At 42.2% G+C, this 27083-nt stretch overlaps 1 protein-coding gene and 1 long non-coding RNA gene across 6 annotated transcripts in view; one reads left to right on the forward strand and one right to left on the reverse strand.

Annotated features, from left to right (window-relative positions):
- Positions 1-27083, reverse strand: part of edil3a (EGF-like repeats and discoidin I-like domains 3a) — a 260282-nt gene that overhangs the window by 79181 nt on the left and 154018 nt on the right. For 4 of the 5 annotated variants that reach the window (XM_036935506.2, XM_036935505.2, XM_036935507.2 and 1 more), the window contains 2 exons: positions 11329-11442; positions 565-746 (listed from right to left, as the gene is read on the reverse strand). In XM_036935506.2, the coding sequence (XP_036791401.1) occupies positions 565-746; positions 11329-11442 (296 nt within the window). Of the gene's footprint in view, positions 1-564; positions 747-885; positions 2422-11328; positions 11443-27083 lie in introns of those variants that run through there. The other variant, XM_036935504.2, reaches the window with a different exon arrangement.
- LOC149979594 (uncharacterized) overlaps positions 1-27083 on the forward strand; it is an 88086-nt gene that overhangs the window by 46884 nt on the left and 14119 nt on the right. The window lies entirely within an intron of this gene.

Below are 27083 nucleotides of genomic sequence, written 5' to 3' on the forward strand. Positions count from 1 at the left end.
TCAGTGTTTGAAAGCAGCTTGGATTTGAAGAAAGCACCAGCAGCACAGCAAAATCTGTGGGATCTTACATTTTGTAACCCACGGTTTGAAAAAACATGTGATCAAACGAAGCTTCGGACGTCATTGATGACATACTTCTGAAAAGCGATAGACACATCTGCACACTGCTTTGAACTTAGCTGCGTAGCGATTTCGACGCATACCTCGGAGCTCTGGTATCAAACGTAACATCACTAGTAATACACACAGGAGCAGAACCAACAGCTTTTTTTGTCCAGTGCTCACAGTTTAATTAGCCAGTTAACCCAATCAGTCAACTGAAACACTAATTAACTGTAAAGGACCTAAGTCCCTTCAACTCTCCAAACAGATACATTTAATACAGTGAGGGATAATTCACAACTTCCTAAACTCCAGTTAATACTGCACTGACACCAATATTCAGATGTACACACACACTTATCAGATCAACATTCTCTCTGGTGCGACGGTTTTTGTGGACACATTCATTTCTGTCTAGTAACCTGAGTGACTTGTGTCTCCCGGCCAGTGTCTGTGTCTTACCTGGATCCAGGGCCATCTGTCGTTCTCGGCAGCCGTCCAGGCGTTGACCAGGCCCTTCTTGTTGAGCCGGGCAAAGTAAGGGTACCATTTCTGCAGGCCGAACAGAGCACGGTGGGTGGACGAGGCTGTTATCTGCTGGTTGGAGATGATACCCCCCTCCATGCCCAGTGATCCAGAGCATTCTGAGAGGACAGACATATGTATGAGGTTAGATGAGGGATGAAATATGAATGCAACCATACTTTTCACACATATCTGTCCAGTGAGTTACAGACATACAGGTTGCATATAGTAATAAGACAGATATGTATAGCTGTGTACCAAAGGGGCAGCATTCTTTCTTCATCAGACTAATCTCAGCATTCACTGTCCCGTTCTCTACAACACTGCTGCTTTTCATTGTTCCTTCCTCTGTCCATGATTTTCTGTTGTAGTCCATCTCTGTCTCAGAGATGAACAAGATGTATTCCTTGGTTGGGCTCCCCTCCGTTACATCAGGCAGAGTCTCAGTCATTGACACTGTGTCTTTCCCTCCGCTAACTGAAATAGCATCTTTATTGCTGCTCTCTCTCACGGATATCCTGTCCTTGATGTCGTTAAGAGACAGGTCACTTTGACTCGTGTTCGTCAAACTTTTCTCGCTGCTCCGGTTCATAGCCAAGACATCCTCAAAGTTTCCACTATGCCACAGCCCTCTCTCATCGTAGCCCTTCATTACAGGGCCATCCACATGCACAGGAGCCATGGGTCTTTTCTCCAAGTCCTCCACCAAAAAGAGGGCCCTCAAACTGGCTCCAAAGGAGCTCCGACTATTCTGTCTGGACAACATAATCAACACAGTCAACAGACTGCAACATAGTTTTTACCTTCAAGGCTGCAGAGCTAAAGTGGAGAGGCATGACACAAATACAGCTCTAATGAAATCATCCAAAGTGTTAAAATCCTTTTCAGAGCACTCAGCTTTTTTCCAGGCCTTATTTCTTCCTACTTAGGAACTGCTAAGCAGCATCTTCAGTTACAATAGCAGCCTTTTAACAGCCACATTTGTGGATTTGAAACTCTGCCAATGTCTTCAAAGATAAATGGCTTCTTGTGCTGAACTTGGAGTGCTTATTTTTGTTGTGCCCCTGCAATAATGTGCACCTTGTCAATGGTGTAATTTACCATAATCAAACCATTTCTAGAAAGTCTCATTATAAAGAGAGGTAGATATGTCACATGCCAATTCCAGTGAGTAACTGTGTGCCAAGATATGTCAAATTCTGGCTGCTCTTCCATCAGTACTTTTAAGTGGATGCATTACCAGCAATTGTTTCGATAGCTGCACAACAGCCCTCAAATGGCAGGTGTTTAGCACCTACTATCCTAGATAAGACTTTGAATAATAGCTAGTCTGTGTGCAAACACATCTGGTTTGTTCTCAAATCACACAACAGTTTATTAGATTTCACCTACCTCACGCTGTGGTCAATTAGAGTGATATCTGATATCCATGGGAATGGAATGATTTGGAATGACCATGTAGCAATAACAACTGTCCATTTTTGGATACATTGGTGCTATCTGGAGAAAAAATAGTTGTGCTATAGACATGAGTCTTCTTTAACTTCAGCTCTACAACAAATTATGGACACTTTATAAAGTCAACGCCAGTAGATAATAGGAGATTGACCATCTTCTGACTTATCATATTGAATAAAAACCCAAATGTCATTCTCTTTTCAAAATAGACCAATTCAATGTGCTGCATCTCAACCAATCTGTCCCTGTGTTTCAGGTTAAGAGGACCACTGAGGACTTGAAGAGGTAAAATGGGGCAGCTTCCTCTTCCACAGCCTCCTCTGTATCCACCTTTGCACAAACTCTTTTGACTCATCACATACGCTGCTGCTACCACTTATTATCTATCCCGTTGCCTAGTCACTTTACCCCTACCCACCTGTACATATCTACCTCAATTACCTCATACCCCTGCACATCAACTCTGTATGGGTACCCTGTGTTATTGTTACTCGTGATATATCTATCTATTATTTTTCCCTTTTTCTCTCTGCAATGTTGGAAGGGCCTGTAAGTAAGAATTTCACTGTTAGTCTTCACCTGTTGGTTACGAAGCATGTGACAAATAAAATTAGATTTTAATGCCATTAGAGTGTTTTGCTCAGTGGGGCATTAACAAGGCTGTTATGACACTGCTTTGCAAAGCATATTTTAGGCCTTTGTAAACAATATCCTTGAGCGTTCCCAACTAACACCCTGGTTGGGCAAAAACACTGCTGAGTAGCTAACTATGGCACTCTCCTTAGGTGAACAAACCAGCATGTCGTTGAGCTTGGCTCAAGCATAAAGGTGTCTTGTGCTTTCAGACCTGCTTCGTATGCTTAGTTTGTAATGAGTACTTTCCATCAGGCACCCACTTCACATAATTGCATACAATTACAGACAAGTATTTCTTTAACTGACATAGCACTTCTGATTAAGGATGAATTTGTAAACCTGGGTAAGTTAAAAGCTAGCAACGACTAAGCATCCCCTAAACACCCACCCCTCTCTGGCTAACACATATGTTTTCATGCAGGCATGACCAACATGAACATGACAAGGACTTGGGAGAAACCACACTTAAACGTTTGGAATTCACAGGGTTAAAACTATTGTTGCCTGGGTGGCTAATAACAAAGAAACATTGAGGAGTGATTTAATTTACAGTCCATTGTTATAATATTGTTTAAATTATACTAATTAGAAAGTATTCCAGCTTTTTTCATTCAACAGGTAACATATGAGGTTAACCTCCTTATAGATCGTTGGCTATGCAATTATGTGAACTGGGAGGTTTTAGTGGCATAAGACCAAGGCTCTGCATCTGTCCTCGTGCTCCTAGACCTTAGTGCTGCTATTGATACCATCGACCACCACATTATTTTGGAGAGATTGGAAACCCAAATTGGTCTACACGGACAAGTTCTGGCCTGGATTAGATCTTATCTGTCGGAAAGATATCAGTTTGTGTCTGTGAATGGTTTGTCCTCTGACAAATCAACTGTACATTTCGGTGTTCCTCAAGGTTCCGTTTTAGGACCACTTTTGTTTTCACAAAATATTTTAACTCTTAGGGATGTCATTCGAAAACATAATGATAACTTTCACTGCTATGCGGATGACACACAGCTGTACATTTCGATGAAACATGGTGAAGCCCCAAAATTGCCCTCGCTGGAAGCCTGTGTTTCAGACATAAGGTAGTGGATGACTGCTAATTTTCAACTTTTAAACTCGGACAAAGCAGAGATGCTATTCTAGGTCCCAAGAAACAAAGATATCTTCTGTTGAATCTGACAATTAATCTTGATGGTTGTACAGTCGTCTCAAATATAACTGTGAAGGATCTTTGCGTTACTCTGGACCCTGATCTCTCTTTTGACGAACATGGATAAAGCACTAAATAAACTTCAGTTAGTGCTAAATATGGTTGCTAGAATCCTGACTAGAACCCAAAAATTTGATCATATTACTCTAGTGCTAGCCTCTCTACACTTGCTTCCTGTTATTAAGGCAAGGGCTGATTTCAAGGTTTTACTGCTAACCTACAAAGCATTACATGGGCTTGCTCCTACCTATCTTTCCGATTTGGTCCTGTCGTACATACCTACATGTACGCTACGGTCACAAGACGCATGCCTCCTAATTGTCCCTAGAATTTCTAAGCAAACAGCTGGAGGTAGGGCTTTCCCCTATAGAGCTCAATTTTTATGGAATGGTCTACCTACCCATGTGAGAGACGTAGACTCGGTCTCAACCTTTAAGTCTTTATTGAAGACTTATCTCTTCAGTGGGTCCTATGATTGAGTGTAGTCTGGCCCAGGAGTGTGAAGGTGAACGGAATGGCACTGGAGCAACGAACCACCCTTGCTGTCTCTGCCTGGCCTGTCCCCCTCTCTCCACTGGGATTCTCTGCCTCTAACCCTATTACAGGGGCTGAGTCACTGGCTTACTGGTGCTTCTCCATGTCATCCCTAGGAGGGTGCGTCACTTGAGTGTGTCTTCCTGTCTGGGTTGGCACCCCCCCCTTGGGTTGTGCCATGGCGGAGATCTTTGTGGGCTATACTCAGCCTTGTCTCAGGATGGTAAGTTGGTGGTTGAAGATATCCCTCTAGTGGTGTGGGGGCTGTGCTTTGGAAAAGTGGGTGGGGTTATATCCTGCCTGTTTTGCCCTGTCCGGTGGTATCATCGGATGGGGCCACAGTGTCTCCTGACTCCTCCTGTCTCAGCCTCCAGTATTTATGCTGCAGTGGTTTATGTGTCGGGGGGCTAGGGTCAGTCTGTTATATCTTGAGTATTTATCCTGTCTTATACGGTGTCCTGTGTGAATTTAAATATGCTCTCTCTTTCTCTCTTTCTTTCTCTCTTGGAGGACCTGAGCCCTAGGACCATGCCACTGGACTACCTGCTATGATGACTCCTTGCTGTCCCCAGTCCAACTGACCATTCTGCTGCTCCAGTTTCAACTGTTCAGCCTGCGGCTATGGAACCCTGACCTGTTCAACAGACGTGCTTCCTGTCCCAGACCTTCTGTTTTCAACTCTCTAGAGGCAGCAGGAGCGGTAGAGATACTCTCAATGATCGGCTATGAAAAGCTAACTGACATTTACTCCTGAGGTGCTGACCTGTTGTACCCTCGACAACTACTGTGATTATTATTATTTGACCATGCTGGTCATCTATGAACATTTGAACATATTGGCTATGTTCTGTTATAATCTCCAGCCAGAAGAGGACTGGCCACCCCTCTAGGTTTCTTCCTAGGTTTTGGCCTTTCTAGGGAGTTTTTCCTAGGCACCGTGCTTCTACAACTGCATTGTTTGCTGTTTGGGGTTTTAGGCTGGTTTTCTGTACAGCACTTTGAGATATCAGCTGATGTAAGAAGGGCTATATGAATACATTTGATTTGATTTGTATTGCACTCATCCTCAAACATCTGAGAAGACAGTATATTATGTACAATATGATCACATCTCTCTACTTGCTGTATATTAGTTGTACTTTGTTAAGAACTTCACCTGGCCTGCCATAAGGTCAATTCATTGTAAGAGCAGATATGAGTATAGTGGCAAGTCTCCCCAAAAGGCCTTTGTGCGTGCTTAAGTCTGGAATCTCAACCTACATCTTTGCTCTTGTCAGCTTTGCCTGGTCCTCTGCTTCTACTAACAGAAATATATTGATGGAAAAATGGTTTTATGTTTCAAAATAACCCAACTTTCTTTGGGGAGAAGAAATATATTTGCTGTCTTATCAAACATTAGCATTAAAGTGATGGCTAAGCATTACCATAGTAACATTGTGTTGACATATAATCCCAATTCCATTTGCAGGTTGGCAATGAATACTAATGTTTACCAAAGGCTGCCTTCCCGTGGTACTTGGCAGAAACCATCTAAATCGTGTTATGCCAGACCAGAGAATATAATACAATTTTGTATTTTTCTTCATCCTTTTCATTCCTCAATCAAAATACGGTTTGGGCGGAATCAAAGAAAAGCACATCACAGGATAGACTTATGACACCTACTGTATTTTCATGATGAGTTTTCACAAGGATCCTTTTCCGGAGCTGCGTTCCTGACTCAGAGTTCAATAATGTCAAAACAATATGCCTTGTTTTTTTTTTCTTGTCACTCTCTTTATTTTGTTATTTCATCTTCACTACAAAATAACTGGTTTTATAAGGCTTATTTCTTTCATTATTGAATTTTTTACTTTTCCTACTCTGATTTCCCCTCATTGTATGACTTAATATCGCACCTGGATTTTTTTTATTAGTCCTCATGTATAGCTGATATGAGTTACATGCAATGTAATCACGAAAAATCGAATTTAAATGCCATTTCAAAACCGGATATCAGAGTCAGTTTTGTGACCACAGATGCACAATTGAAATTATCTAATGTTTTGATTATAATAGGACACTTTGTCATATCTGACATTAAATATTGTAAGGTATACTGTGTGTTTGTCATGAGAAAAATCTGTGCAACCATTTATCAAAACCATATTGTTCATTTGTGTGATATTTTCAAAGTACAACGGTAAATTGGTGTGATGCACGATGCAAACTACACTATATATATACACAAGAATGTGGATTCAGCTATTTCAGCCACACCCGTTGCTTACAGGTATATAATATCAAGCACACATCCATGAAATCTCCATAGAGAAACATTGGTAGTAGAATGGCCTTACAGTAACTGTCAACGTGGCACCGTCGTAGGATGCCACTTTTCTAACAAGTCAGTTTGTCATATTACAACCATGCTAGAGCTGCCCCGGTTAACTATAAGAGCTGTTTTTGTGAAGTCAAAACATCTAGGAGCAACAATGGCTCAGCTGCGAAGTGGTTGGACACAAAAGCTCACAGAACGGGACCACTGAGTGCTGAAGCTCAGCCGTACAAATTGTCTGTCCTCAGTAGCAAGTGTTGCAACCAAGTTCCAAACTGCCTCTGGAAGCAACGTCGGTACAATAACTGTTCGTCGGGAGCGTCATGAAATGGGTTTCCATGGCCGAGCAGCCGCACACAAGCCTAAGATCACCATGTGCAATGCCAAGCGTAAGCTGGAGTGGTGTGAAGCTCGCCGCCATTGGACTCTGAAGCAGCGGTAGTCCGACAGACGAATCTGGGTTTGGCCAGGAGAACGCTACCTGCCCAAACGCATAGTGCCAACTGCAAAGCTTGATGTAGGATAAGGGCTGTTTTTCATTGTTCAGGCTCCTTAGTTCAAGTGAATGGAAATCTTAACGCTACAACATACAATAACATTCTAGACAATTCTGTGATTCAAAATTTGTGGCAGGTCCTTTCCAGTTTCTGTGCACAAAGCGAGGTCCATACAGAAATTGTTTGTTGAGATCCGTGTGGAAGAACTTGACTGGCCTGAACAGAGCCCTGACCTCAACCCCTTCGAACACCTTTGGGATAAATTGGAACGCCCCTCTGCGAGCCAGGCCTAATTCCCCAACATTAGTGCCCGACCTCACTAATGCTCTTGTGGCTGAATGTAAGCAAGTTCCCACAGCAATGTTCCAACATCTAGTGGAAAGCCTTCCCAAAAGAGTAGAGGCTGTTATAGCAGCAAACGGGGGACAAACTCCATATTAATGCCCAAGATTTTGGAATGAGATGTTCAACGAGCAGGTGTCCAAATACTGTCATATAGTGTATCTTCCTGACTAAACGTAGTTTAACAGCTGTAAACATAAATGCTAAACAGTCTGTTTGAAAAACTCTCTCACTAGCTATCGATTGCGCTCTCTTACCACACACACGATCACTCAATCAAGCACATTCAATTTGTTTTGAAAGGGGTACGTATGTAAAACATGCTTGTCATCGAATCTCTGGCAGCATCATGTACAATTAACCATGTCCTTATCATATAATGGCTGTCCAGAAAACTAGTTCAGTATACCTCCCCACCCCACTCCCCAACTGTATTGCCAGGGAAGCCATTCTTTCACACTGAAAAACACTACCAAATGCTCTAACACTTTATCAATCCTGTAGAAGCAACACTATAACAACGCTAACGCAACTCTGTGACAATGATCTCCTTGTCGGGATGAAGGCGCATCTTTAATGAGCTGTCTGTCAGCCGTGCATCCGTCAGAGCAGAGCAGCTGTGGTTGCCAGCCCTAGGCCTCGGCCTGCTGCCCCCTGTGCATACATCAGCCCCTCCGACAGCACACATCACTAATGCCGCCGTCGCTATCATGTGACAGCTGAATCCATCTCCCACAAGGCCAACCTACAGCAGCAACTAATTAGAGCCACACTGAAATTAAAGTAACTGCACCAATACTCAGGAGAAGAAAGACTGGTGGAATGGGGAGAGAATAGCACACACATTCTGATATGTGGATTCGTAAAAAGAAAAATTGCACACACGCAGAATTATGTTTTACTCATTTACTGTGAATACCCACTGACTTGATGCACACACACACAGCAACACACACACCTAGGCATGCACACACACACACACAATAACAGTGGGCATTCACTAGCGTGATTAAGTCCCCACTGAACTTTCACCAATCCTCAAGGCAGTCCTTTAACTCACTTACACTCATTTAGCTTGAGATAAACCACCCCTGGCCCTATTGAATGACACACTCAAGACATCCCCCAAAATATTTATAGGCAGTAACAGTTGCTTGGTGATATAGCTATTAGCCTGAGGCGACACAGAGACAATCACAGTAGGGTGCTAACAGTGAGAGGAAACCGGACCCAATATCCAGAAATGGCCTAACTAACGAACAAGGTTTCTTTTTGCCAACAAGCTCCAAGGTTTGGAAAAACAAGCCACTTTTGAAGATGATGAGAGAGGCAGTGAGCAGTCCTCTCATTCTGTGCAGCCTTGGAAATAATCAAATAGCCATCTAGAGTAGGCTACTTTCTCTCTCCTCCATACAGCTCTCAGACTAACATTTAGTAGGTCTTTGTCTACCTCCAGTCTTCGTCTGATCTTTCGTTTTCATCCGAATCAGAGACAGGGTTTGCACTCGATGAAAGCTGCCTTGGTCGGGTTGTAGGGATACATTGGCTGACACTCTGGTTGCCCCATGACATTGGCATGGGTAAATGTGTCCTGTCAAATCTCAGACAAGTATCACTGTTCATTTCCAATAATTACTGTTCAACAGATGAAGATTGCCTGATAGATTTAGAATAACAAGCCCTTGAGTTTTGCCACTGATTTATGGATTGGTATATTCACATGCATGATATGTATTTCAAACAGTTTGTTATGGATTTCCTTGCAGCATGCTTCACAATCACAGGAGGTTGGTGGCACCTTAATTGGGGAGAACGGGCTTGTGACAATGGCTGGAGTGGAATGGTATCAAATACATGAAAAACATGTTTCCATGTGTTTGATGCTATTCCATTTGCGCCGTTCAGGCCATTTTAATGAGCCGTTCTCCCCTCAGCAGCCTCCTTTGTATCACAATACCAGAATTGTTAAGGACTTGACATAGTATCAGATGGTAAATTCGATCTTTCCATGGATTTCCATGATCTGTGTTTTATGAAACAGTTCACAGGCATGGTTTGTTTGAGTTTTCTACTGCCAACCATTATTCAGATGAAATATCTTTAGCAACAATTAAAATGAGTTGTGGACAAGAACAATGTTCTACAACACAAACGTTATTGCTCCATAGAAATTGTTCGGACATTGAAAATGTCATGTCGATACGGTAAAAAAGACAACCTTCACACTTGAGGCCTTTACAAAATACAAACATAAGGACATTATGATGATTTTCTGGAGCATATCTAGATTAAATTGTTTACAGACTGTAAATGCGGAGGCACTTTGTAGTGATATTTCCCTCTGTTGGAAAAGGACTCTGCTATCTGGCATGTGCAGACTTCAATTAATCCCTCAAACAACTTTCTTCACAGCAATGGCTGTGGTGAAGCACAGAAGCCAGTTTGAAAAACAGTTCAAGGCTCCCAACCCTTGCCTGATTAAAAAAGTAATTTTGTCTGCTCCTGAATCAGTGCGTAATCATTCAAAATAAAAATAAAAATACAGATCGGAAATCAGAACTGAGCTCTGAATGCGTCAAAAAGACCAAACATTGCTGGTGGAAATGGTATCCACTGTGGTGCCATATTTCCAATATTGATGCTTATCAAATAAGTGGGTAATCATCTTTGAACTCAAAACTGTGGTTGCATAACTGTGTTCTAATAACTGATATGAAGGGGTTGCTATGAATAAGCAATGCTAAGGGGGATATGCCAGAAAATTGTTAATGAGTGACTTCACTTATTTGACTCACCACAAAATAAGAGACAGGAAATGAAGGAAATTATTAGTCTTCTTCCAGGAAAGCATGAACTATGCTTCAGTATGCATTTCTGAAAAAAACTTTGTCATCATTGTTTTTGGTGAGTGGTTTATCCATGTGTTGGTTGTGATGTCATGGCAAGATGTTTCAAACTAAAGCCCAAACATTTCTCATAGCCACACATTGTGAAATTATGTAGTATATGATCATACTGTAAGATATGGATCCAATATGAGACAATAATAGAAGATTGCACTCTACAGGTAAATTATTAAAGCACAAGAACCAATTATACATAAATGTGTGTGGACTTATCGTTTTCAACAACAACTTTAATACTAAACCACCGCAGCTGTACTTGACTGCATATTGTACATTCTCTGGCAACATCTTTTCCTTGTCTTTTACAAAAATCTCTGCTAGACGGTGCCACCAGTTGCTCCAATGTCTGAGTTATAAAATATTCAGTTCAGCTCCCACCGGACTACTCAAAACTAGCACATTGCTGTAACTATAAGAGATTGTGCCTGTCCCTACACAGGGACTATGTCTGGTGATGTCTGGGTAAGGTTAAGAATATGTATGCATGTGTGTGTGTCTCTTGCTACATATTCCTCATTGATTGTCTGTCTGCAATCATGTAGGAGCTTTTGTCAAAGTCAGTCTCATCTTGAACAACCCTGAATCCTGACAACAATCTCCACAGCACACAGAAGAAGACGCTTGGGGATTTAGATACAGAAAGATGGATAGAGAGGTGTAGATGGAACAATCCCATTACCTAAAGCCCTCAAAAAATGAAAGAATGCTCTTGCCCTGTTTGCCAGCACTAGCTACCAACGTCATCAGTTGTACGCAGAAGAGCCAGGCAAGGGTGATCATGAAAGACACAGCACTTACTGTATTGGCAGTTCCTTCCCATGTACTCCCCAGGGCATTCACAAGAGTAATTGGCAACCAGATCTGTGCAGATGCCCCCATTTTTACACGGTTCTTTCTCGCATTCGTTAACATCTGCAAGAGCCAAGAAAACAGAAAAGAGGCACATTAACTTCTTTGAAGCACACATGTTGGCAATTAGCAGGACATCATTCTCATTAGCATGCATTGGTGGGGAGTATGCATTGAATTTGCTCCATTTGTTAGTTGATTCTGCCTCCCACAAGATGCTTTCACAGAGACAGACGGGCTGGTTCCCTGAATCTAATAAATCAAATGGTTTCCTGGGATCGACCATTAATGCTACACACCAATTTAGGTTTGGGACTCTCAACAAACACATATAGCAGGCTACTAAACCAATCCTCGTGTAGAGATTAGCAATGCAATGTAAAGAAAGTAGGTTACAATAAGTTAAAGGAATTTAAGGAATGTATGCGTCTTCAACAGTGATACAAGTCGGTCATATTGTTCTTTTGAGGCAGATCGAAGTCAGCAAACTGTGTTTTCTTTTTCGAAAATCAACATTGGTCCACAGTCTCGGTTTTCTATGTCTGGAATCTGTTACGGGCGTTGTTTAGTGTATGGGGCCAAGTCCTGCTAAGAATAACATGTGTCCTGTGATAGTACAGTATATCTCACAAAGGAACCTACTTTATGACATTCTGTCAGCCTCATGAACACAAGTATAAGGTTGCATATGATTTTGAGAAGAACCATAACTTGGCATGAATGAAAATTGGCAATATACCCATTATCCCCCCCTCTACTAAAGTGAGTACTAAGACACTTAATCCCACTCTAAAGCATGCCCCTACTCTTCAGAGAATATACACACTGACTTCCTGAATATGGAACATACTCTGCAAGCTTAAGAACTCAAATATGATTAAAATATAAGCCGGTCTTGATGCTTTGTCTTTCTGAGATGTTGTCTTCAACATCTTAAGTGCAGGATCTAACATATCCATAATCACACACATTACCTCAAATCAGCTGATGGCATTTGTCCAAGTCCACAGCACACAGCATGCAATCAAAACTCCAAATTAGGATGTTCTGTCTATTTCTGAATGTTAGCAGCGTGACTGTTGAAAGACGCATGCAATACTGCGTTCTGAAAGTTGAAGAACTTCACAACCACACAGGTAAGCCCTGTGTCCATTGTGGTATGTAATGTTTTCATGTGCTACCTTGACAATGTTCCAGACATCATATAGGCAAACTTGCCATATATCCACTGTTATTTTTAAGGAGCACATGGAGGAACACAAAGTTTATGATGACTATTTCTGTAAATTGGTGTGGCTCTGCAAAATCACCGGATGTTTTGGAAGCAAAACATTACTGAACAATAACGCGCCAATGTAAACTGAGATTTTTGGGTATGAATAAGAACTTTATCAAGCAAAACATACGTATTGTATAACATGAAGTCCTATGAGTGCCATCTGTTGAAGATCCTCAAAGGTTAGTGATTAATTTTATCTCTATTTCTGCTTTTTGTGACTCCTCTCTTTGGCTGGAAACAGATGTGTGTTTGTGTGACTAGTCTCTGACTTAACATAATCATATATTACGCTTTCTCTGTAAAGTCTTTTTGAAATTGGTCACGATGGGTAGATTAACAAGATTTTAAGAGGTGACATACTCCCCTCTTTAAACTTTGGAAGTGAGGATGGGATGGAGAGACATGAAACAGACCTGACTGCTCAGACTTCTAAGAGCTGAACTGCTCTTAGTATGGGTTGATACACCTCAAATAGGCACAAGATATTGACACCAACCATCTCAGATTGTTTTAAAATAATTTCTTTAGACTAGCATTGCTGCAAAATTATTTTGTTGCAGTATAATTTGATTTCTGAGAAATTAATCTAATTGATTGCACCCACATTGGTCATTTGAATTGATAGGATTCATATAATATAAAATAAATACAGTACCCAGCATCACATTTGGAACAAACATTTTTCTACCTATGAGTAGGACATGAGGAATCCCAAAATTAATTAAAAAGCCACCAATGGACCCCCCAGACCCCATGCCAACCTAAACCAACAACCAGTATACAGTATCAGTTTTCTATGTCTGACAAGTAGTATGGAGATGGGGTTTGAATTATTGTTTCTTCATACAATGTAATATATTCCCAGCAAATTTGGTGATGTTTCTTTTTTACCTTGTTCAGAGAAATTAGTAATTGAAGATTTTAGGTTTATGTCACATAATACATCCTGGTATAACCAGGTTCTGAACACTAGATTAGGCTGTTCCTGCTATTAGGTAGGAAAAGTGTCAAGATTTTTCCCCCTCAACGTTAAAGGGATAGTTCACCCAAATTACAAATTGGTTTCTATACGTAGACTTTGGACAAGTTATGACAGAAATCCATGGCCACTGTTTCAAATGCGTGGCACAAATCCAATGTAACGGTACCTATATTTGCATTAGCATTAGCATTTTGGGTTCATGTCATTATAAAGTATAAAAAGATTGATTAACTCAATGAAGTTAAATAGTATAATTTGGACATGAAGTGCAAACATGCTAGTATAGGTATCATTGACTTGCATGCTAAAAAGTTTACATTTGAAACTGTAACCAGGTAAACAAAACCAAAGCATGCATTGGTATCCACAGACTGCTTATAGGGTAAGGAAACTAACTTAATTTTTGGGGAGGGGTTTTGTGGTTTTCTATTCAATGCAATTAGAGTGTCCGTTGACTTAGGACTAAAATTGCAGTTCCTATGCCTTCCACTAGATGTCAACAGTCTTTAGAAATTGTTTCAGGCTTGTATTCTGATAAATGAGGGAGTAAGACCAGTCTGAATAAGTGGACCCTACCGTGTCACAGGGCTTTTTCATGCGCAATCCCGAGAGAGTGCCTTTTTTCTTTACCTTTTAAATTGACGACGTTATTGTCAGGTTGAAATATTATATATCATTTAGGCTAAAAACAACCTGAGGATTGAATATAAACATCGTTTGACATGTTTCTATGAACTTTACGGATACAAATTGGATAACATTTGTCTGCCTGTTTTGACTGAGTTTGAGCCTGTGGATTACTGAAGATATAAAGGATATAAAGAGACTTTATCGAACAAAAGGAACATTTAATGAGTAAAGGAATGTCTTCTGCGGGCCACCATATGAAGATCATCAAAGGTAAGGGATTAATTTTATCTCTATTTCAGACTTGTGTAACTCTTCTACTTGGCTGGTTACTGTTTGTAATGATTTGTCTGCTGGGCTATGTTCTCAAATAATTGTAAGGTATGCTTTCGCCGTAAAGCATTTTTGAAATCTGACACCGTGGTTGGATTCACATTCACCTATGTTTAATAGTTGTATCTTTTCTGAATTTTTATAATGAGTATTTCTGTATATAAATTTGGCACTCTGCAATCTCACTGGATGTTGGCCAGGTGGGACGCTAGCGTCCCACATACCCTAGAGAGGTTAAAGATGTCATTCTCATTGAAAGCAAGTCTAAGAAGTGGTAGATCTGTTCTACATGCGCTATTTGTATGCTTGCCGTTCTTAGATTTTATTGTTGCATCTTGTTCTTTAGGTTTTGTACACCTGCTTCAAACAGCTGAAAAAAAACATTTCATAGCAGTATAAACAGTACAATAATTATCTACACTATATATTACTTGTTTTGTCATAAACTGAAATTAGTTGAACTATTAGAATTTTAGCAACCAGGAAATTGAGTAGCAATTTCTGCATATCACATCTTTAAATTCAGGCTGTAACACAAGAAAATGTGGAAAAAGTCAAAGGGTGTGAATTATTTTTGAAGGAACTGTTGCTAATCATTGGTGTCAATTGGAGATGCTGGCAAAGTGAAGCAAGTGTGATAAGATTAGTTTGAAAGTAACCCTGTAACGCTGCTGACCGGAAACAGCACATTTCTTGTTTATCTCCATCTCTTCTCTTTGGAGACCTTGGCTGTAACTGTGATATGTGGTGTCACCAGAGCACGATCATAAGTAATTATTCTTGCATGCAAACGGCAGTGTGATTGAAATGAAAACATCCGGTTAGAGACTCAGTACCCCACTGACTAAAACATTATTAGCACCCAAGTTAACAAACAAGCACTTGTCGAAGGGACGCCATCTTGATAGCGAGAGGCTGTCGCAATCAAGGGAGATTATGTTTTAATTAATTCAACCAAGAGGGGCCGAACGATCTCGTTAAGAACTATGAACCTGACAAACAATGACTAGTGTGTGCATTATTGACAACAACAACAGCCAATCATCATTAAGCTATTCAAGCTTTTGAAAAAAAATGCTTTTCAAGATCATTATTCTGCATTATTTAATAGAATTGCGTGAGAATACAATATGAATGATCAAAGAAGGGTCTACTCATACCAAAGTGAGTCTAATGCATATTGCAAACATAAATCAGTGATTCCATTCAGAGCTGAACACACAGCAAAGTATGTAATTGGCTGACTCGGACACTCAGGTATTTAATATGGTTGTCACCTGCCTGTGTCCAGATGTGGGATGTCACAGACAGCATTTGTTGTATTTTCCTCTCTCAACTTCCCTTTTTAGGCACCTTTTTAGGCATTTAGGCACCTTGAATATATTACCTTCACCATGCTTAATCTATATTTATCCCATAAATACATGTTATTAGTAGCACAGCACAGGGCTTTTATACATCACTGGCAGCAATAGAACCATAGCAGGCAGAATACACATGTATGACACCACAGATACCATAGGGGGTATAACAGTCAATCCAGCAACCTGTGCCTGAGTAAGTCGAGCTGCTCTCAGTGTAACCCATCTAAAGGTCTCCTCTCCCTTTGTCTAGTTCACGGCCACCACTTTAAATGACTGAGCCATTCCGATTGCCTGCAGCAGCCGATAACACAGCGAGTCAAACACAGCCTGAGCCATGATTTGGTCCTTTGTGAGAAGCAAGCAACCCCCGGAAGGTCAGAGGTGGAAAAGTGGGACTTTAAAGCGCTGTGTAGTCGGCAAATCAGGTGAGAGAGATCGGATTACCTGGGGGAATGCAGTTAATCCGCCCAGCGAGAGATGGGCATGTGCTAGTCCACATGTCAGTTCAACAAGCATTCCCCTGTTCTATCTCGCTACACCACAGGCACAGGGCCAAAAACTTAGGAACTGAGTCCAAGGCAGCCTCTTTGCCTTTGATTCTGTCATTAACATATAATAATTTAATGCTCTGCACATTGCCAAATGGTTAAATTTGCTAAGGTAATTTGATTAGAATGATTATGTGCTTCAAACATGTTTTCATCTACTGTATTCGTCAGTTTTTCCTTATTTTACACTACAGATATTTTCAAGGGCACAGATGGCATCCCAGACAGCATCCCTAGCCACGTCCTCAGAGCATGTTGCTGGTGTGTTTACGGACATATTCAATCACTCCCTATCCCAGTCTGCTGTCCCCACATGCTTCAAGATAGCCACCATTGTTCCCGTACCAAAGAAGGCAAAGATAACTGAACTAAATGACTATCGCTCAGTAGCACTCACTTCTGTCATCATGAAGTGCTTTGAGATACTTCTCAAGTATCATATCCCCTCCACCTTACCTGCCACCCTAGACCCACTTCAGTTTGCATACCGCCCCAACAGGTCCACAGACGATGCATTTGCCATCACACTGCCCTATCCAATCTGGACAAGAGGAATACCTATGTAAGAATGCTGTTCGTTGACTACAGCTCAGCATTCAACACCATAGTACCCTCCAAGCTCATCATTAAGTTTGACGCCCTGGGTCTCAACCCTGCCCCGTGCAATTGGGTCCTGGACTTTCTGACGGAAACAACATCTCCACTTAGCTGATTCTCAACACTGAGGCCTCACAAAGGTGCGTGCTCAGCCCCCTCCTGTACTCCCTGTTCACCCATAACTGCGTGGCCATGCACGCCTCCAACTCAATCATCAAGTTTGCAGACCACACAACAGTAGTGGGCTTGATTACCAACAATGACGAGACAGCCTACTGGGAGGAGGTGAGGGCACTCGGAGTGTGGTGTTAGGAAAACAACCTCTCACTCAACGTCAACAAAACAAAGGAGATTATCGTGGATTTTAGGAAACAGCAGAGGGCGCACATCAACGGGACAGTAGTGGAGAAGGTGGAAAGTTCCTCGGCGTACACATCATAGACAAACTGAAATGGTTCAACCACACAGACAGTGTGGTGATGAACAGCACCTCTTCAACCTCAGGAGGCTGAAGAAATTTAGCTTGTCACCTATAACCCTGGCAAACTTTTAAAGAGGCACAATTGAGAGCATCCTGTCGGGCTGTATCACCGCCTGGTATGGCAACTGCACCGCCATCCACCGCAAGGCTTTCCAGAAGGTGGTGCGGTCTGCACAGCGCATCAACGGGGGAAAACTACCTGCCCTCCAGGACACCTACACCACCCGATGTCACAGGAAGGCCAAAAAGATCATCAAGGACAACAACCACCCGAGCCACTGTCTGTTCTCCCCGCTATCATCCAGAATGTGAGGTCACTACAGGTGCATCAAAGCTGGGACAGAGAGACTGAAAAACAGCTTCTATCTCAAAGTCATCAGACTGTTAATAAACATCCTTCACTAACCCAGAGAGGCTGCTGCATACATACAGATGCAAATCATTGTCAACTTTTGTTAATGTATCACTAGTTACTTTAAATAATACCACTTTAATAATGTTTACATATCTTACATTACTCATCTCATATGTATATTCCGTATTTTATACCATCTATTGCATCTTGCCTATGCCGCTAGGCCATCGCTCATCCATATACTGTATATATATATATATATATGTGCGTACATATTCCTATTCCATCCCTTTACATTTGTGTGTATAAGGTAGTTGTTATGGAATTGTTCGATTACCTGTTAGATATTACTGCACTGTTGGAACTAGAAGCACAAGCATTTCGCAACACTCGCATTAACATCTGCTAACAATGTGTATGTGACCAATAAAATGTGATTTGATTTGATTATGTACAAAGTGAGAAAAACACAACATAACCTTGTGAATATTCCAAATGATCAGTGATTTCAACATCTTGATCATATAATGTACCATTATGCAAGTATTACCATTTTTGTAATATGGGCTGAGTCAGGGAGAGAATTAAAATTCAGTTGATCCTGAGGCGCTTGTCTGAGTGAGATAAACGAAGCGTTCTTGCACAGAGGAGACGGCAGAGCAGAGACTTAACCTGATTTGGTGTTCAGAGCACATCAGGCGGTTTTCACGCTGTCAACATCAGGAAGGAGGGGTGAGGAGGGACAGGCTATCAGGTTAAAGGATGTGTGTGTGCATGTGTGTGTGTATTTGGGAATAGAGCATATCAAGGTTCTCTATGTCCTCCGCTGACTAGCTCTTCTCCCTCAAAAACAGTGTCCAGACTGCCCTGTGCATTCCCTGGCATTTACATAAGCATATGTGTTTCTTGACTTAGCTACTACTATGGCTAGAGCATAAGGGGAGTCTTCTTGGTGGTAAATTAACATGTTATGTAATATTTCAATTTCAGTATGGCCCATTCTAAATCCTAGTGCTAATTAGATGTTTAAGCACTAAAACCTAAATCATATAATTTGCAATAGGTTTTGGATGGACCAGTAATAATGCATGGCAGCTAGCCCATGCTACTAAGCTCTCTACACTATGCAAACCCTTACTCATGCCACAATTCCCCTTTCATCCGGCCCCCAACAACACCTTAGTCTATAGTTAGACCTGGGGCCCATTCTGATTGGACGAGCATGATGACTCAATCCCTGCTCCCTCCCCCGTCCTGTTCTTTACAAAACGTGTCTCAGTCGGACGATAATGAGAGCGATGAATAGCACTCTGTGGCAGGAAGGACACTTGCAGCGAGTGCTAAATTGGCTGCAACGTGTCCAAGGAACAGGAATATGCCTGTGGTGTGGAGTTAAGGGGACAGAGCTGCCCTCTCTTTTGGGCTGCACTGACCCCTACTGAGACTGCATCTGCTACGGCTACATCTCTGCTACACTACAACCATAATACAATATAGCAATGCTACACTACAACCCTGCTACACTACAGCCATTCTACACTACAGCCTTCCTACACTACAGCCCTGCTACACTACATAACTGCTAAACTACAGCCCTGCTACACTACGTAACTGCTAAACTACAGCACTGCTACACTACATAACTGCTAAACTACAGAACTACAATACATAACTGCTAAACTACAGCACCGCTACACTACATAACTACTAAACTACAGCACTAATACACTACATAACTGCTAAACTGTAGCACTGCTACACTCCATAACTGCTAAACTACAGCACTGCTACAATACATAACTGCTAAACTACAACACTGCTACACTACATAACTTTAATACTACAGCACCACTACAATACATAACTGCTACAATACAGGACTGCTACACTACATAACTACTAAACTACAGCACTGTTACACTACATAACTGCTACACTACAGCACTGCTACACTACATAACTGCTAAACTACAGCCCTGCTACACTACATAACTGCTAAACTACAGCCCTGCTACACTACATAACTGCTAATCTACAGCACTGCTACAATACATAACTGCTAAACTACAGCACTGCTACACTACATAACTGCTAAACTACAGCACTGCTACACTACATAACTGCTAAACTACAGCACTGCTACACTACATAACTGCTACACTACAGCACTGCTACACTACAGCCCTGCTACACAACATAACTGCTACACTACAGCCCTGCTAAACTACAGCACTGCTACATTACATTCCTGCTAAACTACAGCACTGCTACACTACATAACTGCTAAACTACAGCACTGCTACAATAAATAACTGCTAAACTACAGCACTGCTACACTACATAACTGCTAAACTACAGCACTGCTACAATACGTAACTGCTACACAACATAACTGCTACACTACAGCCCTGCTAAACTACAGCACTGCTACATTACATTCCTGCTAAACTACAGCACTGCTACACTACATAACTGCTAAACTACAGCACTGCTACAATAAATAACTGCTAAACTACAGCCCTGCTACACTACATAACTGCTAAACTACAGCCCTGCTACACTACATAACTGCTAATCTACAGCACTGCTACAATACATAACTGCTAAACTACAGCACTGCTACACTACATAACTGCTAAACTACAGCACTGCTACACTACATAACTGCGAAACTACAGCACTGCTACACTACATAACTGCTACACTACAGCACTGCTACACTACAGCCCTGCTACACAACATAACTGCTACACTACAGTCCTGCTAAACTACAGCACTGCTACATTACATTCCTGCTAAACTACAGCACTGCTACACTACATAACTGCTAAACTACAGCACTGCTACAATAAATAACTGCTAAACTACAGCACTGCTACAATACGTAACTGCTACACAACATAACTGCTACACTACAGCCCTGCTAAACTACAGCACTGCTACATTACATTCCTGCTAAACTACAGCCCTGCTACACTACATAACTGCTAAACTACAGCCCTGCTACACTACATAACTGCTAATCTACAGCACTGCTACAATACATAACTGCTAAACTACAGCACTGCTACACTACATAACTGCTAAACTACAGCACTGCTACACTACATAACTGCTAAACTACAGCACTGCTACACTACATAACTGCTACACTACAGCACTGCTACACTACAGCCCTGCTACACAACATAACTGCTACACTACAGCCTTGCTAAACTACAGCACTGCTAAACTATAGCACTGCTACATGACATAACTGCTACACTAAAGCACTGCTACACTACATAACTGCTACACTACAGCCCTGCTAAACTACAGCACTGCTACATTACATTCCTGCTAAACTACAGCACTGCTACACTACATACCTGCTAAACTACAGCACTGCTACAATAAATAACTGCTAAACTACAGCACTGCTACACTACATAACTGCTAAACTACAGCACTGCTACAATACGTAACTGCTACACAACATAACTGCTACACTACAGCCCTGCTAAACTACAGCACTGCTACATTACATTCCTGCTAAACTACAGCACTGCTACACTACATAACTGCTAAACTACAGGACTGCTACAATAAATAACTGCTAAACTACAGCCCTGCTACACTACATAACTGCTAAACTACAGCCCTGCTACACTACATAACTGCTAATCTACAGCACTGCTACAATACATAACTGCTAAACTACAGCACTGCTACACTACATAACTGCTAAACTACAGCACTGCTACACTACATAACTGCTAAACTACAGCACTGCTACACTACAGCCCTGCTACACAACATAACTGCTACACTACAGCCTTGCTAAACTACAGCACTAGTAAACTATAGCACTGCTACATGACATAACTGCTACACTAAAGCACTGCTACACTACATAACTGCTACACTACAGCCCTGCTAAACTACAGCACTGCTACATTACATTCCTGCTAAACTACAGCACTGCTACACTACATAACTGCTAAACTACAGCACTGCTACAATAAATAACTGCTAAACTACAGCACTGCTACACTACATAACTGCTAAACTACATCACTGCTACAATACGTAACTGCTAAACTACAGCACTGCTACACTACATAACTGCTAAACTACAGCACTGCTACACTACATAACTGCTAAACTACAGAACTACAATACATAACTGCTAAACTACAGCACCGCTACACTACATAACTGCTAAACTACAGCCCTCTTAAACTACAGCACTGATACACTACACAACTGCTACACTACATAACTGCAGCACTACAGCCCTGCTAAACTACAGCACTGCTTCACTACATAACTGCTACACTACAGCACTGCTACACTACATAACTGCTACACAACAGCACTGCTACACTACACAACTGCTACACTACAGCCCTGCTAAACTACAGCACTGCTACACTACATAACTGATACACTACATAACTGCTAAACTACATAACTGCTACACTACAGCACTGCTACACTACAGCCCTGCTACACAACATAACTGCTACACTACAGCCTTGCTAAACTACAGCACTGCTAAACTATAGCACTGCTACATGACATAACTGCTACACTAAAGCACTGCTACACTACATAACTGCTACACTACAGCCCTGCTAAACTACAGCACTGCTACATTACATTCCTGCTAAACTACAGCACTGCTACACTACATACCTGCTAAACTACAGCACTGCTACAATAAATAACTGCTAAACTACAGCACTGCTACACTACATAACTGCTAAACTACAGCACTGCTACAATACGTAACTGCTACACAACATAACTGCTACACTACAGCCCTGCTAAACTACAGCACTGCTACATTACATTCCTGCTAAACTACAGCACTGCTACACTACATAACTGCTAAACTACAGGACTGCTACAATAAATAACTGCTAAACTACAGCCCTGCTACACTACATAACTGCTAAACTACAGCCCTGCTACACTACATAACTGCTAATCTACAGCACTGCTACAATACATAACTGCTAAACTACAGCACTGCTACACTACATAACTGCTAAACTACAGCACTGCTACACTACATAACTGCTAAACTACAGCACTGCTACACTACAGCCCTGCTACACAACATAACTGCTACACTACAGCCTTGCTAAACTACAGCACTGCTAAACTATAGCACTGCTACATGACATAACTGCTACACTAAAGCACTGCTACACTACATAACTGCTACACTACAGCCCTGCTAAACTACAGCACTGCTACATTACATTCCTGCTAAACTACAGCACTGCTACACTACATAACTGCTAAACTACAGCACTGCTACAATAAATAACTGCTAAACTACAGCACTGCTACACTACATAACTGCTAAACTACATCACTGCTACAATACGTAACTGCTAAACTACAGCACTGCTACACTACATAACTGCTAAACTACAGCACTGCTACACTACATAACTGCTAAACTACAGAACTACAATACATAACTGCTAAACTACAGCACCGCTACACTACATAACTGCTAAACTACAGCCCTCTTAAACTACAGCACTGATACACTACACAACTGCTACACTACATAACTGCAGCACTACAGCCCTGCTAAACTACAGCACTGCTTCACTACATAACTGCTACACTACAGCACTGCTACACTACATAACTGCTACACAACAGCACTGCTACACTACACAACTGCTACACTACAGCCCTGCTAAACTACAGCACTGCTACACTACATAACTGATACACTACATAACTGCTAAACTACATAACTGCTACACTACATAACTGCTACACTACAGCCCTGCTAAACTACAGCACTGCTACACTACATAACTGCTACACTACAGCACTTCTACACTCCTGCTAAACTACAGCCCTGCTACACTACAGAACTGCTACACCGCAGCCATGCTACACCACAGCCATGCTACACCACAGCCATGCTACACATCAGCACTGCTACACTACAGCCTTGATACACTACAGAACTGCTACACCACAGCCATGCTACACCACAGCCATGCTACACAACAGCACTGCCACACTACAGCCTTGATACACTACAGCCCTGCTACACTACAGCCCTGCTACACTACAGCACTGCTACATTACAGCCTTGATACAATACAGCCCTGCTACACTACAGCCTTGATACACTATAGCCTTGATACACTACATCACTGATACACTACAGCACTGCTACACTACAGCCTTGATACACTACAGCCTTGATACACTACAGCCTTGCTACACTACAGCACTGATACACTACAGCCTTGATACACTACAGCCTTGATACACAACAGCCTTGAAACACTACAGCCTTGATACACAACAGCCTTGAAACACTACAGCCCTGCTACACTACAGCCTTGATACACTACAGCCTTGATACACTACAGCCTTGATACACTACAGCCTTGATACACTACAGCCCTGCTACACTACAGCACTGGTACACTACAGCCTTGATACACTACAGCACTGCTACACTACAGCCCTGCTACACTACAGCACTGCTACACTACAGCCCTGATACACCACAGCCTTGATACACTACAGCCCTGCTACACTACAGCACTGCTACACTACAGCCTTGATACACTACAGCACTGCTACACTACAGCCCTGCTACACTACAGCACTGCTATTCTTCAGCCCTGCTACACTGCAGTCATCCTACACTTCAGCACTGCTACACTGCAGCCCTGCTAAACCGCAGCCATCCTACACTACAGCCCTGCTACACTACAGCCCTGCTACACTGCAGCCATCCTACACTACAGCCCTGCTACACTGCAGCCATCCTATACTGCAGCCATCCTACACTACAGCACTGCTACACTGCAGCCCTGCTAAACTGCAGCCATCCTACACTACAGCACTACTACACTGCAGCCATCCTACACTTCAGCCCTGCTACACTGCAGCCCTGCTAAACTGCAGCCATCCTACACTGCAGCCATCCTACACTACAACACTACTACACTGCAGCCCTGCTAAACTGCAGCCATCATACACTACAGCACTGCTACGCTGCAGCCATGCTATGCACTACAGCCATAGTCAGCACCATCTTGTAGGCTAATACATCGGAGGGACTTTATCAAATCCCAGGGAATGGGAATTAACTTTACAATTGAGAGAGTCACAATGACTCCAAACAAAACCTTTGAACAGATCCCTACCAGAGCAGTAATCCACCGCTGTGTGACTTAATTGTAATTAGTATAATATTTGCGATTTCTTTCGAAGGGGTTTCGGAGGTGACACGTGGCTTACACATATTCAACAGACTGTCAGTAAGCCTGATAAAGAGCACAGTCAAGTGACCCTCATTTAAAATAAATGGCCACTAATAGCTTGTAGTCCTGTCATATTTGTAAACACCCCAAACTTAATTAGCAGAATGGAAGGTAATCCCCTCAAAGGCGCTACCCCCGCATCACAACTACAGCCTACTCAAAGTTATCATCCCACTTTGGTGTTGCTAAAAATCCACCTATTTGTTTTTAGTACAGTATCTTTCTCTCAGACTTGCCAGGCCTAAGGGGAGAAGATTCTCCTAACACTAGGGTTCCTGCTCATCTGCGTGAACGTGCCTAAGGCGTGCTGTAAGGAGGCACGAGGACTGCAGATGTGGCCAGCGCAATAAATTGCAATGTCCGTACTGTGAGACGCCTAAGACAGTGCTACAGGGAGATAGGATGGATAGTTGATCGTCCTCGGAGTGGCAGACCACGTGTAACAACACCCGCACAGGATCGGTACATCTGAACATCACACCTGCGGGACAGGTACAGGATGGCAACAACAACTGCCCGAGTTACACCAGGAATGCACAATCACTTTGTCAGTGCTCAGACTGTCCGCAATAGGCTGAGAGAGGCTGGACTGAGGGCGTGCCGGCCCTCAATATCGCCTATGGACACAAACCCACCGTCGTTGGACCAGACAGGACTGGCAAAAAAGTGCTCTTCCCTGACTAGACGCGGTTTTGTCTCACTTTGTGTGATGGTCAGATTCGGGGAGGAGGTGAGGGCCCTCGGAGTGTGGTGTCAGGAAAATAACCTCACACTCAACGTCAACAAAACTAAGGAGATGATTGTGGACTTCAGGAAACAGTAGAGGGAACACCCCCCTATCCACATCGATGGAACAGTAGTGGAGAGGTTAGTAAGTTTTAAGTTCCTCGGCGTACACATCACAGACAAACTGAATTGGTCCACCCACACAGACAGCATCGTGAAGAAGGCGCAGCAGCGCCTCTTCAACCTCAGGAGGCTGAAGAAATTCAGCTTGTCACCAAAAGCACTCACAAACTTCTACAGATGCACAATCGAGAGCATCCTGTAGGGCTGTATCACCGCCTGGTACGGCAACTGCTCCACCCACAACCGTAAGGCTCTCCAGAGGGTAGTGAGGTCTGCACAACGCATCACCGGGGGCAAACTACCTGCCCTCCAGGACACCTACACCACCCGATGTCACAGGAAGGCCATAAAGATCATCAAGGACAACAACTACCCGAACCACTGCCTGTTCACCCCGCTATCATCCAGAAGGCGAGGTCAGTACAGGTGCATCAAAGCTGGGACCGAGAGACTGAAAAACAGCTTCTATCTCAAGGCCATCAGACTGTTAAACAGCCACCACTAACATTGAGTGGCTATTGCCAACACACTGACTCAACTCCAGGCACTTTAACAATGGGAATTGATGGGAATTGATGTAAAATATATCACTAGCCACTTTAAACAATGCTACTTAATATAATGTTTACATACCCTACATTATTTATCTCATATGTATACGTATATACTGTACTCTATATCATCTACTGCATCTTTATGTAATACATGTATCACTAGCCACTTTAAACTATGTCAATTTGTTTACATACTCATCTCATATGTATATACTGTACTCAATACCATCTACTGCATCTTGTCTATGCCGCTCTGTACCATCACTCATTCATATATCTTTATGTACATATTCTTTATCCCTTTACACTTCTGTGTATAAGGTAGTAGTTTTGGAATTGTTAGCTAGATTACTCGTTGGTTATTACTGCATTGTCGGAACTAGAAGCACAAGCATTTCGCTACATTCGCATTAACATCTGCTAACCTTGTGTATGTG

This window comes from Oncorhynchus mykiss, chromosome 11, assembly GCF_057628025.1.
Source record: "Oncorhynchus mykiss isolate SJ-2025 chromosome 11, ASM5762802v1, whole genome shotgun sequence".
NCBI classification, from domain to species: domain Eukaryota; kingdom Metazoa; phylum Chordata; class Actinopteri; order Salmoniformes; family Salmonidae; genus Oncorhynchus; species Oncorhynchus mykiss.